The sequence below is a fragment of the Leucopleurus acutus genome, assembly GCF_964270905.1.
Source record: "Leucopleurus acutus genome assembly, chromosome: 20".
NCBI classification, from domain to species: Eukaryota; Metazoa; Chordata; class Mammalia; order Artiodactyla; family Delphinidae; genus Leucopleurus; species Leucopleurus acutus.
Window position 1 is genome coordinate 12,588,102 of NC_139162.1, and position 19,022 is coordinate 12,607,123.

A 19,022-nucleotide genomic window follows, 5' to 3' on the forward strand; every position below is an offset into this window, starting at 1 on the left:
TAATGCATGATTTGTTATGGATAAGGACAGGAACTGGTGAATTTGAAATCAAGCCTAAAATGGAATCTTTGAGTTATGCAAAAATAAGAAATTTTTTAAGGTTAATAATCAATATATGGGGAGATCACTAAAGTCTAATTTATGAAGTGTTTGTGAGCCTTTAAAGCAAAGTTGTAACTTACACTAAGTCAGGTTCCAAAGGGAAATGCTTTTGGTTGATGATAGTGAAATTCATGGAAGAAATGCCTCCTTTAAACAGAATTCTGCAAAAATTTATTTCTAAAGTGGACTAAGCACATGGAAAATTTAAAAAGCAATATAAGACATTTATTGACAGTTTCTTAAATTATTTTTCCTCTAAAGTCTCTGAAATGTAACACTTGAACTACATATGCATCCTATTTTTTGCAAGACAATTTATAAAATATTAAGGGAAATAGCGAAACACCCAAAAATACATGTAGTTTCTGGGTTATACAATATTTTGGTAAAAGACATGCATTTGCATTTGTATGTAAATATCCCAGTGGAAAATAACAAGAGCATGATGGGTGTGGCTATGCTTTACACAGCCCATTTATTCCCTGGTGCACACTGAGTGATAGAACCCACATCTGCTGCCTTTCACTCTCTTCAGTCTCTCTTAATTATCTCACACTTGCATATTTATGTCAATAATACTTCTAGGAAATCTTCAGCAAACCCAGGTTAAAACTTCAACAACATTGTCTTCTGTTGACTGAAGAGGCAGCTCAATAACAATGGTCATACCAACTTATATATGCCAGCAAGGAGGAGGAGAAAACATATGCTACATGCTATGGAAATCTGTTATGTGTTTCATCTGGAATGCAGACAGGATTGTAAAGGTACTGAAAAACACATGTTCAGTATGGAAAATCATGTTTGATGTGTCCTAATTTGATTATCAAGACAAGAATTCCAAACTCTTAGTGTCTGTTAAATTTACATGTGCAGGTCTAAAATATAGTTTTTTTTGGTGGCATATTCTCACACATAACCACTGAATTCCTAGGGTACTGTCTCTAGCTCCTTTATGCTGCTTGCTGCCCAGAATATTTCATTATTGAATGAATTATTCAAGATTTTAAAAAACTCACTGTAATACAGCCAAGTACGTCTATTTACAATTGGATACATTCTGATATGTATTCTTTAGTTGGGTATCATATACCTAACTATCAGTACAATATTGTTCTTAGGGGACCTCATTTTTACACACTTTGAGTTGACAGATTGTATCTCAGTATGAGTTCCCATGTTCCTTCAGCACCTTTGCAAGGTTTCTCCCTATTGGAAGGGTTCTCACAGTACAACCTGGCTGCAGTCTCAGGGTTTATCCCCAGTATGAACCCTCTGATGGACACTGAGTCGGGACTTCCTGCTGAAGGCCTTCCCACATTCAGAACACTCATATGGTTTCTCTCCTGTGTGGATTCGCAAATGTAATCTAAGAGTTGACCTCTGGCTGAATGTTTTGCCGCATTCAGTACATTCATAGGGTTTTTCTCCGGTATGAGTTCTCATATGTATAATGAGTTGTGAGTTCTGGATAAAGGATTTTCCACATTCACTGCACTCATAGCGTTTCTCCCCTGTGTGAATTTTCTGGTGTATAATGAGGTTTGATTTCTTGAAGAAGGTTTTGGCGCATTCATTACACTCATAGGGTCGTTCTCCAGTATGAATTCTCTGGTGTGTAGTAAGTTCAAATTTCTGGGCAAAGGTCTTGCCACATTCACTGCATTCGTAGGGCTTCTTCTCCATATGTGCTCGCTGGTGTACAATGAGGTTTGACTGGTGGGTGAAAGCTTTTCCACATTCAAGACATTCAAAGGGTTTCTCCCCAGTATGGATTCTCTGATGTTTAATGAGGTTTGCCTTATGGGAGAAGGTTTTCTTACACACGTTACATTCATAAGGTTTTTCTCCAGTATGTATTCTCTTATGACTAATAAGGAGTGATTTAAATGAGAACGCCTTGTCACAATAATTACAGATAAAAGGTTGCACCAAATTTCTGATTTTCTGGTGTTTAAAAATGCCTTCTTTATGGCTGAAGGCTTCTCCACTTCTATTATAGTCAGAGTATTCCACTCCAGTATGGGTTTTCTCTTGCTTCAGATAGAGGAGTGCTTTTCCAAATCCATTACAGTCGTCGTCTTTCTTTCTTATATAGCTTCTATCGCTAGTAAGTAAGTCTGAATTATATCTCAAAGTTTTTTCATATAAGTCATATTTATAGGGTACTTGTCTTAAAGAAACAAAGTCTGTGCTAAGATTAAATGTTTTTCCAAAGAGATTATCTCTTTCTTCAATTGGGGTTTGGTTCTTAAAGATTATAAATGGCCTTGCCTGCTCGTCTGGGTTTCTGTGGTCCCTCTCCATCTGGTCATCAGCCTTCCATACCTCTAGGAAAGAGCACATGAAATATCTGTCAACCCTTTCACCACAATGTTACGGAATGTGAAGACTCCACAAATGTTCCATTGTAGGGCTACCTCTTTAGTTTGGGACCCAGTCTTCCAGTATAAAAAAGTCCCCAGTTCCAAGTGCTCCTAGCTCTTAAACTCTGAAAGAAAAAGACAAAGCCTGTGGCAAAATGGGCACAAATAGCACTGCCAGATTACAAAACGGCCTTAAAAGTGGGTGAAGGGAAATAAATAAAAACAAATGATGTAAGAAGGCTGGCAATTCCAGAGACAAAGTCTATTTGGTGTCCTCAAGGACACCAGTTGGTACAGACCAAGAAAATAAGGAGATGTTAAGGGAAAAAACCCAGGCAGGTCTAAGTTGAGCAGCCAACACTGAGACTCTGAATTACTGTGGTCGGATGGCCACCTCACCTACATGCTCGAGGCTCCTTCCCCTTTTCTCTCCTTCTTTCATCTGCACCAATAACATCCTAAAGGCAACCTTTCTCACAGGTTTGCAGAGAGAACCCTATGCAGAGCTCCAAATCTCCCAAGTAGGACTTTTCCAAGTGGAAGGCAAAATCCAGAAATTCATAGATTCTGTAGGAAATACAAAATGGATCTAAGATATTTTTGACAGAATTGCTCACTGCTACTGCGGGTTGCACTACTTTTTCTATCGAAGTTGTTGGAAAGTGTTTCCATCACTGTATCCTGTATTTCTCCTTTTCATGTGTTTAATTTCTTCCTCAAACCAATCTCGTCCCTGCTTTTATTTGAAGGAATCTTAAGGATCAAATTTACCTGGCCTCAAGCTATGCTTTAAGAACCTTTACTCTGATCTCTGTATTACTGGTTATTCCTGACTCTTGTGATCCTGCTGCCATTTGCATCACTCTTGTACTGAAAAGTTTGTATTTTCCTTGAGGCTACTAAACCAATTCCCATGACCTAAAATATAGAAGTCACCATTCTGGCTAAATGAGAATACTAATGAAAGAGGAACTAATCACAGAACAAAGGTTTAAAACATGTTAGGCAAGAATCAAGGCTTGAGTGTGAGAGGTGAAAAGCTATAGAAATTAAACAGGAAAAACGTTAAGCAGCAAGAGACTGGTATCTGGAGGTATGACTCAGGATATGAGGTGCACAAGTCATCTGTTCTCAGCTACCTCTAAAGGTTTAGGGATTTGAAAAATAGATTCCTAAAAAATATTTCAAAGATACCAACCCATTCATAATCTCTAGGATATTACTTCCACTGGCTTCTATCTGATTCTCCTTCCGACCTTCCACATCTTCCCTAGAAAGTTGTGAACTGGAAATTCTAACTCTGGTATCCATAACTCTTCTCACTGATCCAACATGAAAATCTGGTTTGATAATATCAGAGAACTTGATAATGGAACACAGCTCCTAACTGCTTGGACTTCAGAAAGCCTGAAAATAAAGAAGGTAGAACTTCAGAGTCTGCACTCTCTCTCAGCTTAAATACATGAAGCTTGACACCAAAACCATTTAGCAATTCAGAATCTTATAATTTTTGGTAACTGAGAAAGGACCTAAACACTACTAGGCAACACTGAACTACGAACTACACCTGAAAGCTGTCCTTACCCACTGATAGTAAGTTGCTGTAATTCTCCAGCATCACGTCCATGTAGAGGATCCTCTGGGAGGGGTCCAGTTGCTCCCATTCCTCCTGGGTGAAGTCCACAGTCACATCCGTAAATGACACTGATCCCTGAAATGGCATATTGCTATTCATTCTGAAATGATCAGCATTTGGTGATGCAGAAAGGACATAAGAAAACTTACTCTTACCATGTTGTAAAAGAATCATTCATTTAAAAAAACTTACATGTGATACCAACTGTTTTGTCATGTCTCCAAAAAATATTTTTATAAATAGTTAAAGCATTTATTCAGATTCCTCTGAATCTCTGGTGCTGTCATATTAAGCAGGTATTTAAGATTACTAAAACACTGTTTCTCCTCTGAAGATGTACATATGAAGACAGTTACATAAACATTATTATTGCAGTATTTAATGTTACCAGTTAGTGATGATGCTCATATAGGTATTATTTTTGTGGTCTCAAACTAGACAATATTAAAGAGTTAATTAAAGCTTTGAATATTTAAAGGCAGAAGATGAAATCCCAATTATAAGATAAAATATCAGGCATAAATAAAGATCGCTCTACCATATCCAAGCCACAAAAAGGGTAGAAAAGCAAAAACAAACAAGTGAGACTACATCAAACTAAAAAGCTTTTGCACAGCAAAGGAAACAATCAACACAGTGAAAAGGCAAAACCCACCAAATGGGAGAAAATATTTGCAAATCATGTATCTGCTAAGGGGTTAATATATAGCAAAGAAAAAAATAAAACCCAATCCAATTAAAAAATGGGCAGAGGAGGGCTTCCCTGGTGGTGCAGTGGTTGAGAGTCCGCCTGCCGATGCAGGGGACAGGGGTTCGTGCCCCGGGCCGGGAAGACCCCACATGCCACGGAGCGGCTGGGCCCGTGAGCCATGGCCGAGCCTGTGTGTCCGGAGCCTGTGCTCCATATCAGGAGAGGCCACAGCAGTGAGAGGCCCGCGTACTGCAAAAAAAAAAAAAAAAAAAAAAAGGCAGAGGAGATAAATAGACATTTTTTCCCAAGAAGACATACAAATGGCCAACAGGTACAGGAGGTGTTCAAAATCACTAATTACCAGGGAAATACAAATCAAAACCACAGTGAAATAATATCACCACACCTGTAAGAAAGGCTATTATAAAAAAAAGACATTTACAACTATTTACACATCACTTATATTGTACTAGGTACTTTAAGTAATCTAGAGATAATTTAAAGTATAAGGGAGGATGTATATGGGTTATATGCAAATACTATGCCTTTTATGTAAGGGACTTGAGTATCTGCATATTTTGGTATCCATGGGGGGCCCTGGAACCAACGCCCCTAGGATACTGAAGGATGACTATCCCCATGTTCATTTCAGCATTATTTACAAAAGTCACATACGGAAACAACCTAAGTATCCACGGATGGAATATTCAGCCATAAAAAAGAAGGGAGTCTTGCTATTTGCAACAACATGGATGGACCTTGAGGGAATTATGCTATATGAAATAAGTCAGACGGAGAAAGACAAAAACCGTATGATCTCAATTCTATGTAGAATCTAAAAAAAGAAAAACAAGCACATAGATACAGAGAACAGATTGGTGGTTGCCAGAGGCTGGAGAGTGGAGGTAGGAGAAATGCATGAAAGGGGTCATAAGGTACAAACTTATAGTTACAAAGTAAGTCATGTAATGTACAGTATGAGGACTGTAGTTAATAATACTGTATTGCAGATTTGAAAGTTGCTAACAGATCTTGAAAGTTCTTATCATAAAAAAAATTATAACTGGTGATGATGGATGTTAACTAGACTTACTGTGGTGATCACTTCACAGTACACACAAATATCAAATAATGTACAACTGAAACTAAAAATGTTATGTCAATTATACCTCAATAAAAAATAATTAAAAGTTAAGTCTATTACTTTTAATAAAAAAATATCCACAGCAGCAGTTTACATAAGAGCCCTAAACTGGAAAAACAAACATTCATCAATAGATTAATCTGTCGTGGTACATTAAAACAATCAGTACTATAAAGCAATGAAAAGGAACGAATTCCAGCTACAGAGGGAAGATTTCACAAGGGTTTCAAGAATGCTGGCTAATTTTTATTTCTTGGTCTGAATGTATATATGACACTTTTCACTACAGTAAACAATCCGCATGGAACAAAAGACATGCTGAAGCATATAAACATGAAGAGTCATGAGCTAGAAAACCAAGACTGTAATGAAAACCAAGAAGAGTTATAAGGAGAAAACCTGAAGACCATTTGATAACTTTCAAAAATCATCTACATCCACTTGGCCACAGGATAAGTATAATAAGAACTTTTGCATCGCTGTCAGACCAACAAGGGTTAATAAACCTGTGGCACACCATTCTGGCTCAAGTTACAATGATTTAGAAATGACTCTACCATCAAATATAAAAATGTTTTGTATTTTTTCTCACAATGCTGTTTTCCATACTCTATACAAACAAAAAACTTCCAAAAATTAGAGATAAAACACAATTCTGATAGTATAGGACTAAAAGGGATGTCAAACATGACTGTCCTCAAAGAATTACTTTTGTCAATGACAGATGCAGTTTTGTTTTTTTTTTTTTTTTTGCGGTATGCGGACCTCTCACTGTTGTGGCCTCTCCCATTGCGGAGCACAGGCTCCGGACGCACAGGCTCAGCGGCCATGGCTCACGGGCCCAGCCGCTCCGCGGCATGTGGGATCCTCCCGGACCGGGGCACGAACCTGTGTCCCCTGCATCGGCAGGCAGACTCTCAACCACTGCGCCACCAGGGAAGCCCCAGATGCAGTTTTGATGTGGAATCAATTTGGTGTTTGGAGCACAAATCCTATGGCCACGAGTAGAGGTGTATTTAGTGTATTTGACACCCAGAGCAGACCTCAACACTTCAAACTGTTAAACGTCTAAAATCTTCACCTACGAATTTACTTCTGAGTACAAGAATCCTCTTTAACCTATTCACACTCCCTGTCTACTGAATCCATGTAACTGTCCTCTTCAGTTATGACCTCCAGTTCCTTAACCGCTCCTTTTTCCAAATACCTTCAAAATCTACATTACGCTTGTCACCATCTTTAAAATACATGCCCCAGTGACTTTCCACCATCTCCCACTCATAACTCGTAGCCTCAGGAAAAGTCACAGAAAGTAAGAAAAAAATGAGATAAAGGTCTGAGCACTACAAATGACCTAGTTATATTGCACAAATTTTCAGGTAACCCAATAGTATTATTTTATGACATCTTATAGGAATCTTTAGCCACATGGCATGGGAGCAGAGAATGCCAGTGGTGGCTCATCTATGCCTGAGATCAATGATATTGAGGTCAACAATCATGGAGTCAAGATTTTCCCAGTAGTAAATATTTATTCCCACTTTCAGATCACTTCTGAAATTATAGCTTTAAAAATAGGAACACTAGGAAATTTCCCAGGGACTAAATTAAGTACTAAGGACACAAGACCCAAGACCACTCTTCACCCTTATAGGCAAGCTATAGAACCCCTCAAGTCTTATCTTTGCTTCCTCTTTCCACTGCCACCCCAGCTATTACAAAAGCTTCCTAACTCTTATTTCCTGTCTCCTCTCATTCTCATCTACTCCACATTATAAAGCTAACGTGATTTTTCTAAAGTATAGCTCTACTCATACAATTACCTTATTAGAAACATCATCCATTATGTCTTGAAATAAACTATGACTGCCTAGCATTCAACACCATTCAAATTCCTCTTCCATCCCTCTCTCCCCTGACTCCCCCTCTATGCACAGATCCTCCCACTTAGGACACATCACAGATCACTTAGATGTGATCTTCCATAATTTGAGTCCCTACTCTCTTTTAAACCTGGAGTACTTTATTTGTATGTCTCTTGTGGCATATATTTCACTCTGCTTTCTTTTTTCTTTCCTTTTTTAAAAAATGTGCCCTATTTCTTTTACTCTCCCCATTAGATGTTATGATTTTTTAGACCAGAAATTGTATCTCTGTATTTCTGTTAGCACAAAATACATGAGTACAAGTTAGGGACTCAAATAAAATAAAATAAAACAAAAAGAATTCTAATTGGGGACTTCCCTGCTGGCGCAGTGGTTAAGAATCCGCCTGCCAGTGCAGGGGACACGGGTTCGAGCCCTGGTCCGGGAAGATCCCACATGCTGTGGAGCAACTAAGCCTGAGTACCATAACTACTAAGCCTGCGCTCTAGAGCCTGTGAGCCACAAATACTGAGCCCGCGTGTCACAACTACTGAAGCCCGCGTGCCTAGAGCCTGTGCTCTGCAACAAGAGAAGCCACCGCAACGAGAAGCCTGCATACCACAACAAAGAACAGCCCCCGCTCACTGCAACTAGAGAAAGCCTGCGTGTAGCAACAAAGACCCAACACAGCCAAAAATAAACAAATAAACTTATAAAAAACAAAAAACAATGCTAACTGAATGGTGCTCAGTATTCAAATTTTTCTCCCACTATTTTCTTGCTTCCTGAAGAGCCATGCCACACAATTCCTATAGCAATATCCTAACTAGCTAGCTAAAATAATATAGCATCTGAACTGTACTCAGATTATACAAAAAAATTTGGTACTATCTGGTAAATCCTAAAATGTGGCTTATTTTCCTGAGATGTCATGCATGCCCTAGTATGCTTGTCTCTTCATTAAAAATGCTTTTTATTGTTTGTAATCTACATTACAAACAATAATAACAATTGGGAATACAATTGATTCCCAGATCAATTCTGGCTGAACTTGTTCTTGACAATTTATTTGCCTTTTGGTATTGGTCTTATTAGTGGTAATTTAGCTCTTCAGCATCCAGGATATGGTCACTCTATTCATGGAGTAAGTATAAGTAAAATCATCACTACATTGTCAGTACAATGTAAGTAGAGACACAATGTGACTCATCATCACAGAGGCATAAGTCATGGGCTAAATAACCTTTCACAAAAGAAAGGAACAGCACAGCCGTAAAACTGAGTAGAAAAAAAAAATCTTAGAAAATATATATAATTGGATTTAACAGCAGGTTAGATTCAACTGAAGAGATGATTAGTAAACCTGATGATAGATCAGTGAGAAATATCCAGACTGAAATAGAAAAAGAACAAAGGATGGAAAACACATCAAAATGCCTAAGAGATACGTGGCACAAAGTAAAGGTCTAATATACTTGCAACTGGAGCCCCAGTAAGAGAAGCAAGATGCAACAGAAACATATTTGAAGAGATAATGGCTGAGAATTTTCTGTAAGGGCTCACATCAGACTATAGAATACCTCTAACCCCAGGAATAAATATAAAGAAAACCACATTTAGGCACATCATAAAAAAACTAACAATCTCAGGAGAAAAAAAATACATTGTTTTCTGTTGTTTCAATACAAACACTGGAAGCCAGAAAGTAACAGAATACCCTCAAAGCGCTCATAATACTAGAATGTGAGTTGGCAAATATTTTCTATACAGGGCCAATTAGTAAATATTTTAGGTTTTGTAGACAGTATGTAGCCTCAACTACAACTAATCAAGTTGGCTGTTTTACCACGAAAGTAGGCACAGACAATATGTAAACAAATGGACATGGCTGTGTTCCAATAAAACTTGATCTAGGGACACTGAGATTTGAAAACATTTCATAAAAGATTAAGACCTTCAGAGAAGTTTAAAAACAACAACAAAAACCACAACATACTTTTTACAAGAGACAAACTTAAATAACACAAAGCTTGAAAATAAAAGGCATTGTAACGGCTAGCCCAGGAACATCACTAATTAGTTAAAACAAAATTCTAAAAATATGTATATACCATGATCCTCAAATTCTACTTAATGAATATAAAAATATCAGAAAAGAGAACTGGCTACCTCTAAAGTGAGGAGACTGGATTTAATAGTCAAAAAGATTTTAGCATTGAGTGAGGTGACCTAATACCAGCAGTGACAGCACGCTGGGAGGGCAGAACAATGATATAGTGAGAGAGAGTAAGAGACAGAATTCATGTATGAATCGTGTAACAAACAGGAAAAAACATATTATGTGTGGAGGCAAATAAGCCAAGATGATAAATACTGACTACTGGATGGTGTAACTGGTTGATAGTTATTAGAATGAACTGTTTTGCAAGTGATGACATTCAACTATTTGGACATACAAAAATGGTAATTTCATATAGCTCAACCTAATATGCTTTTATCTGTATTTCTGTGCATTTTCATACTTAACAGAATCAAACCAAACACAGGTAAGTGACAAACTTCCTTGGAGCTCAACCCAAAGAAAATGGTAAGAAAAAATAAAAAACAGTAAAAAGAAAGAAAAATAAAAATATTTTATGAATTACTAGGCAAACAGGAAGAGAAATCAGAAAAATTTAGAACCCTGGGAAAAAGGAGAAAAGCCTATAAGTTTCAGGAGAGAACTGAACAGGTCACATTCTGATAAATAGACAGGACTTTGTACTTGTTGAAATACAACACCAAAAAGCAATGACTTCAAAATTCTGAAAGAAGAAAACAACAAAAGCTGGGCAAATAAATAAAACAGTTTGCAGGTACTGGAAAGCAACCATTGCAGGGCTACAATTATTGAAAAGATGGGTGAGCATGAAGGGAACTAAACATTCACACCAATGATAAAAGTGCTGAAAGGCAAAAATGATCAATCTTGAGTTTTATATCCAGCAAAATGTCCCTAAAGATATTTTCTAGACTATGGCACAGAGAAATAGAAATCAAACAGAAAGTGACAGTATTGCTACATGGAATAAATAAAAATTGGATTTGGGTCTGCAAAACAACTGGGATTTGGGGGCAGAGTAATGGAGATAGGAAGCCATAGAGAAGGGGCTCTAAAATTCTGCATAAAAATTCACCTCAGGGCTTCCCTGGTGGTGCAGTGGTTGAGAGTCCGCCTGCTGATGCAGGGGACACGGGTTCGAGCCCCGGTCCGGGAAGATCCCACATGCCGCAGAGCGGCTGGGCCCGTGAGCCATGGCCACAGAGCCTGCGCATCCGGAGCCTGTGCTCTGCAACGGAAGAGGCCACAACAATGAGAGGCCCGCGTACCGCAAAAGAAAAAAAAAAAATTCACCTCAGATCTTTGGCTGGCTCCTAACGTGTGCAGGTGGAAGGCAAGCCTCCAGGAGAACTAGCAGAGTATAGCAGTTTTGTTCCACCAGATAATTAAGTTATTGGCAGAATAAAACTTTACATTCTTTAGAGGGAATTATGCACCATACAACATGTCCAACACACAAAAATTACTAGACATGCAAAAAAATCAAAAAGCAATTAAAAGACAAAAAACCAAGAAATAGTCAAGAACAGACATAGCGATAATTCATGTATTAGAGTTAGCATACAAAGAGTTCAGATTAACTGTACAGTAATATGTTAAAAATATAGAAAAAAGATAAACAATGCAGTGAAAATATGGAAATATTTCAACAAAAAACTGGAATCTACAAAAAGAAAGCAAATGGACATTGTAGAACTGCAAAATGTAGTTTTTAACTGAAATTAAAAACTCATTGTATAGTCTTAAGAGTAGACTAGACCCAGCAGAAGATAAGAATTGTGAATTTGAAGACAGGTAAATAGAAGATATTCAAACTGAAGCAGAAGAGAAAAAAATGGGGGGAAAGACAAAGCATTAACAAGATGTGAAGCATGGCCATAAAAGTCTAATGCACCATTCCTTAAAATGCTAAAAGGAAAAACAAAAAAGGATAATGTGTAGTCCCAGAAGAAGAGGAAAAAAGAATGGGACAGAAACAATATTTGAAGAAATAATAGCTGAGAATATTCCAAATTTGATAAAAGGCAATGACCACAAATCTAAGAAACTCAGTAAAGCCCAAGCAGAATAAATACAAAGAAAATTATACCTAAATACATCACATTCAAACTGCTGAGTGTCAGAGAAAGAATATCTTAAAAGAAGCCAGAGGGGGACTTCCCTGGCAGTCCAGTGGTTAAGACTCTGTGCTTCCACTGCAGGGGGGTGCAGGTTCGATCTCTGGCCAGGGAACTAACATCCTGCATGCTGCACAGTGTGGCCAAAAGAAAGAAGAAAAAAAAGACGCACCTCCTTTAGGGAAGAGCAATAAAAATGAAGAATTATTTCTTAATGGAAACCACACATGTGAGACAGAAATGGAATTCATGTTTAAAGTACTGAAACAAAAATTAACCCTAGAATTCTATGCCCAGGGAAAATACTTTTCAAAATAAAGGCATACACAGATAAACAAAAGCTTTAAGAATTCACTGCAGTATACTGATTTCTGCTCTTGGATTGTAGTGAGGTGGTATAATCCTAATTTGAGGCGATTACTACAGTATAGAAACTGTAATCCCTAGAGAAACCATTTTCTTAAAAAAAGAAACACACAAAGGAAAAAAGACACATATAGGACAGATGAAAAACAAACAGCAAGATGACCGACTTAAATCCAACTGTATAATGAACTTAATTACAGACAGAATAATAAGTCAATTAAAAGACGGTCAGGCTGGATAAAAACTATGACCCAACTATATGTTACTTAGAGGTAAGAAACACACTATAAATATAAGAACACAAATAGGTTGAAGCAAAAAAAAATGGAAAAGATATACCATGAAAATGCTAATCATAAAAAGGTAGATATACAGCCTGTGACTCTAGAGGCAGGGATGCCTGGACAAGATGGTGGAGTAGAAGGACCTGACCTCACCTCCTTTCACGGAAACACCAAAATCACAACTAACTGCTGAACAACCACTGACAAAAAAGGACTGGAACCTACCAAAAAAGATATTCTACTTCCAAAGACAAAGAAGAAGCTGCAACGAGACAGTAGGGGGGGTGCATTCCTGATACAATCAAATCCCATAGCTGCCAGGTGGGCAACCCACAAATTGGAAAATATATTCACAAAGATTCTCCCACAGGAGTGAGAGTTCTGAGTCCCATGACAGGGTCCCCGGTCTGGGGGTCTGGATTGGGAGGAGGAGCCCTGAGAGCATCTGGCTTTGAAGGCCAGTGGGGCTTGATTGCTGGAAATCCACAGGACTGGGGGAAACAGAAATATCACTCTTGGATGGCTCACACAAGGTTTCGTGTGCACACCAGGACCTGGGGAAAAAGCAGTGACTTCATAAGAGCCTCAGAGACCTACTTGCTGGTCTTGGAGAGTCTCCTGGGGAGGTGGGGGGCAGCTGTGGCTCACTGCAAGGACAAGGACACTGGTGGTGAAGAAACTGAGGAGTATTCATTGGCGTGAGCTGTCTTGGAGGCCAACATTTTGACACCAAGACCTGGCCCCACCAGATAGCCCAAAGGCTCCAGTGCTGGGACACCACAGGACAACCAACCAACAGGGTGGGAACACAGCCCCATCCATCAGCAGTCAGGCTACTTAAAGTCTTCTAAACCCACAGCCGCCTATAGGCATGCCCCTTGACATGGCCCTGCCCACCAGATAGATAAGACCCAGCCCCACCCACCAGTGGGAAGGCACCAGACCCTCCCAACAGGAAGCCTGCACAAGCCTCTTAGACCAGCCTCATCCACCAGGGGGCAGACATCAGAAACAAGAGGAGCTACAATCCTGCAGGCTGTGCAATGCAAAAATAGAAAGTTAAAGAAAACAAGATGGCAGAGAAATATGTTCCAGAAGAAGGAACAAGATAAAAAAGAACAACTAAGTGAAGTGGAGACAGGCAATCTACCTGAAAAAGAATTCAGGGTAATGACAGTAAAGATGATCCAAGATATGGGAAAGAGAATTGAGACATAGACTGAAAAGATACAAGAAGTGCTTAACAAAAAGCTAGAAAATTTAAAAAACAGAGATGAACAATACAATAAGAGAAATGAAAAACACACTAGAAGGAATCAATAGCAGAATAAATGAGGCAGAAGAACAGATAAGTAACCTGGAAGACAGAATGGTGGAAATCACTGTCATGGAACACAATAAAGAAAAAAATGAAAAAAAACTGACAACAGTTTAAGACACATCTAGGGACAACATTAAATGCACCAACATTCACATTATAGGGGTTCCAGAAGGAGAGGAGAGAAAGGGCCTAGAAAGTATTTGAAATAATAGCTGAAAACTTCCCTTACATGGGAGAGGAAGCATTCACCCAAGTCTAGGAAGCACAGAGAGTCCCAGGCAGGATAAACCCAAGGAGGAACATGCCAAGACACATACTAATCGAACTGGCAAAAATTGAAGGCAAAGAGAAAATATTAAAAGCAACAAGGGAAAAGTAACAAATTACATACAAGGGAATCCCCATAAAGTTATCAGCTGATTTTCCAGCTGAAACTCTGCAGCCCAGAAGGGAGTGGCATGATACATTTAAAGTGATGAAAGGGAAAAACCTAGAACCAGAAATACTATACCCAGTAAGGATCTCATTCAGATTCAATGGAGAAATTGAAAGCTTTACAGCAGGCAAAAGCTAAGAGAATTCAGCACCACCAAAAGGTCTTCACAACAAATGCTAAAGGAACTTCTCTAGGCGGGAAAGAAAAACCCACACCTAGAAACCAGAAAATTACAAATGGCAAAGCTCACCAGTAAAGGCAAACATAAAGGTAGGAAATCATCCACACAAAAATATGCTATCAAAACCAGCAACAGTTAGAAGAGAAGCACAAATGTAGCGTATTGGGAATATACTTGAAATTAAAAGACCAGCAACTTAAAAACAATTTTGTATACATATAGACTGATACATCAAAATCTTTTGTACCCACAAACCAAAAATCTACAATAGATATACACACAAAAAAGAATCCAAACACAACACTAAAAATAGTCACCAAATCACAAGAGAAGAGCACAAAAGAGGAAGAGAAGAAAAAAGACCTAAGAAAACAACCCCAAAACAACAAAAAGGCAATAAGGACATACATATCAGTAATTATCTTAAATTTAAATGAATTAAACGCTCCAACCAAAAGACACAGACTGGCTGAATAGCTACAAAAACAAGACATGTATATATGCTGTCTACAAGAGACCCACTTCAGATGTAGGGACACATACAGACTATAAGTGAGGGGATGCAAAAAAGTATTCCATGCAAATGAAAATCAAAAGAAAGCTGGAGTAGCAATACTTATATCAGACAAACTAGACTTTAAAATAAAGAATGTTACAAGAGACAAAGAAGGACGTACATAATGATCAAGAGATCAATCCAAAAAGAAGATATAACAATTGCAAACACATATGCATCCAACCTAGAAGCACCTCAATATATACAGCAAATTACTAACAGCCATAAAAGGAGAAATCAACAGTAACACAGTAATAGTGAAGGACTTGAACACCCCACTTACATCAATGGACAGATCATCCAGACAAAATCCATAAGGAAACACAGACCTTAAATGACACATTAGACCACATGGACTTATTGATATTTATAGAGCATTCCATCCAAAAGTAGCAGAATACACTTTCTTCTTAAGTGCATGTTGAACATTCTCCAGGATAGATCACATGCTGGAGGCAAAGCGAGCCTCAGTAAATTTAAGAAAATTGAAATCATATCAAACATCTTTTCTGAACACAACACTATAAGATTAGAAATCAACTACAAGAAAAAAACTGTAAAAAACACAAACACGTGGAGGCTAAACAATATGCTACTGAACAACAAATGGATCACTGAAGAAATCAAAGAGGAAATCAAGAAAAACCCAGAGACAAATTAAGACAAAAGCATGACAATCCAAAACCTATGGGACAAAACAAAAGCAGTTCTAAGAAGGAAGTTTATAGCAAAGCATTCTCACCTCAAGAAACAAGAGAAATCTCACAAAAACAACCTAACCTTACACCTAAAGAAACTAGAGAAAAAACAACAAACAAAACACAGAATTAGCAGAAGGAAAGAAATCATAAAGATCAGAGCAAAATAAATGCAATAGAGACAAAGAAAATTAAAGAAAAGATCAATGAAACTAAAAGCTGTTTCTCTGAAAAGGTAAACAAAATTGATAAACCTTTAGCCAGATTCATCAAGAAAAAAAAGGGAGAGTGCTCAAATCAATAAAATTAGAAATGAAAAAGTTACAACAGACACCACAAAAATACAAAGGCTCATAAGAGACTATTGCAAGCAACTATATGCCAATAAAATGGACAACCTAGAAGAAATGGACAAACTCTTAGAAAGGTACAACTTTCAAGACTGAACCAGGAAGAAATACAAAACATGAATAGACCAATCACAAGTACTGAAATTGAAACTGTGATTTAAAAAATTCCAATAAACAAAAGTTCAGAACCAGATGGTTGCACAGGCAAATTCTATCAAACATTAAGAGTTAACATCTATCCTTCTGAAACTCTTCCAAAAAATTGCAGAGGAAGGAACACTCCCAAGCTCATTCTACAAGGCCACCATCACCCTGATACCAAAACCAGACAAAGATACCACAAAAAAAAGAAAACTACAGGCCAGTATCACTCATGAACATAGATGCAAAAATTCAACAAAACAGTAGCAAACCAAATCCAACAATACATTAAAAGGATCATGATCAAGTGGGATTTATCCCAGGGATGCAAGGATTTTTCAATATCTGCAAACCACTGAATTAACAACCTGAAGAATATGCCACATTAACAACTTGAAGAATAAAAACCACATTATCTCAATAGATGCAGAAAAAGGGACTTCCCTGGTGGTCTAGATGTTAAGACTTTGCCTTCCAATGCAGGGGGTGCAGGTTCAATCCCTGGTTGGGGAGCTAAGATCCTACATGCTTTGTGGCCACAAAACAAACAAAAAACATAAAATACAGAAGCAATATTGTAACAAATTCAATGAAGACTTTAAAAATGGTCCACATTAAAAAAAAACCAAACAAAAAACAAGCTGAAAAAAAAATAGATGCAGAAAAAGCTTTTGACAAAATTCAACACCCATTTATGATAAAAATCTCTCCAGAAAATGGGCATAGAGGGAACCTACCTCAACATAATAAAGGCCATATACGACACACCCACAGCTAACATCATTCTCAATGGTGAAAAACTGAAAGCATTTCTTCTAAGATCAGGAACAAGACAAGGATGTCCACTCTCGCCACTATTATTCAACATAGTTTTGGAAGTCCTAGTCCCAGAAATAGGAGAATAAAAATAAATAAAAGGAATCCACATTGGAAAACAAGAAGTAAAACTGTCACTGTTTGCAGATGACATTATACTATACTTAGAAAATCCTAAAAATGCTACTGGAAAACTACCAGAGCTCATCAATGAATCTGGTAAAGTTGCAGGATACAAAATTGATACACAGAAATCTATTGCATTCCTATACACTAAAAACGAAAGATCACAAAGAGAAATTAAGGAAACAATTCCATTTACCATCTCATCAAAAAGAATAAAATACCTAGGAATAAACCTACCTAAGGAGGCAAAAGACCTGTATTGAGAAAACTGTAAGATACTGATGAAAGGAATCAAAGATGACACATATGGAGAGATATACCATGGTCTTGGAGTGGAAGAATCAATACTGTCAAAATGACCATACTACCTAAAGCAATCTACAGATTCAACACAATCCTTATCAAAAGACCAATGGCATTTTTTCACAGAAGTAGGAAAAAATTTTTTTAAATTTGTACGGAAACACAAAAAGACCCAGAATAGGGCTTCCCTGGTGGCGCAGTGGTTGAGCGTCCGCCTGCCGATGCAGGGGACACAGGTTTGTGCCCCGGTCTGGGAAGATCCCACATGCCGTGGAGCGGCTGGGCCCGTGAGCCATGGCCACTAAGCCTGCGCCTCCGGAGCCTGTGCTCCACAATGGGAGAGGCCACAACAGTGAGAGGCCTGTGTACCACACACACAAAAAAAGACCCAGAATAGCCAAAACAATCCGGAGAAAGGAAAACAGAGCTGGAGGAATCAGGCTGCCTGACTTCAGACTATACTACAAAGCTACAGTAATCAAACCAGTATGGTACTGGTACAAAAACAGAAATATAGATCAGTGCAACAGGATACAAAACCCAGAGATAAACCCATGCACCTATGGTCAATTAAATCTATGACAAAGGAGGCAAAAACATACAAAGGAGAAAAGACAGTCTCTTCAACAAATGGTGCTGGGAAAATTGGACAGCTACACGTAAAAGAATGACATTAGAACATTCTCTAACAACATACACAAAAACAAACTCAAAACGGATTGAAGAGCTAAATGTGAGGTCAGATACCATAAAACTCTTGGAGGAAAACAGGCAGAACACTCTGATATAAATGGCAGCAGTATCTTTTTTGATCCACCGCCTACAGGAATGAAAATAAAACAACAATAAACAAATGGGACCTAATTAAAGTTAAAAGCTTTTGCACATCAAAGGAAACCATAAACAAAAAGGCAACCCACAGAATGGGAGAACATATTTGCAAACAAAGCAACCAACAAGGGATTAATCTCCAAAATATACAAACAGCTCATGCAGCTCAACAGCAAAACAACAACCCAATCAAAGAATGGGCAGAAGAGCTAAACAGAGATTTTTCCAAAGAAGACATATAAAATGCCAAAAAGCACATGAAAAAATGCTCAACATTGCTAATTATTAAAGAAATGCAAATCAAATCTACAACAAAGTATCACCTCAGAACAGTGAGAATGGCCATCATCAAAAAGTCTACAAACAACAAATGCTGGAGAGTATGTGGAGAAAAGAGAACCCTCCTACACTGCTGGTGGGAATTTTAAATTGGTACTGCCACTATGGAGAACAGCACAGAGGTTCCTTAAAAAACTAAAAATAGAGCTACTACATGACTCAGCAATCCCACTCCTTGGCATATATCCAAAGAAAAGCATACTTCAAAAAGATACATGCACCCCAATGTTCACTGCAGCACTATTTACAATA

General features: G+C 38.0%; 1 protein-coding gene across 1 annotated transcript in view; it reads right to left on the bottom strand.

The window, feature by feature from the left end:
* Nucleotides 1–257: 257 nt before the first annotated feature.
* ZFP1 (ZFP1 zinc finger protein) overlaps nt 258–19,022 on the bottom strand; it is a 38,118-nt gene continuing 19,353 nt past the window's right edge. The window contains exons 3-4 of the mRNA XM_082862546.1: nt 4,036–4,179; nt 258–2,432 (exon numbers count right to left, since the gene is read on the bottom strand). Coding sequence (XP_082718672.1) covers nt 2,361–2,432; nt 4,036–4,179 — 216 coding nt within the window. The 3' untranslated portion in view covers nt 258–2,360. The remainder of the gene's footprint in view (nt 2,433–4,035; nt 4,180–19,022) is intronic.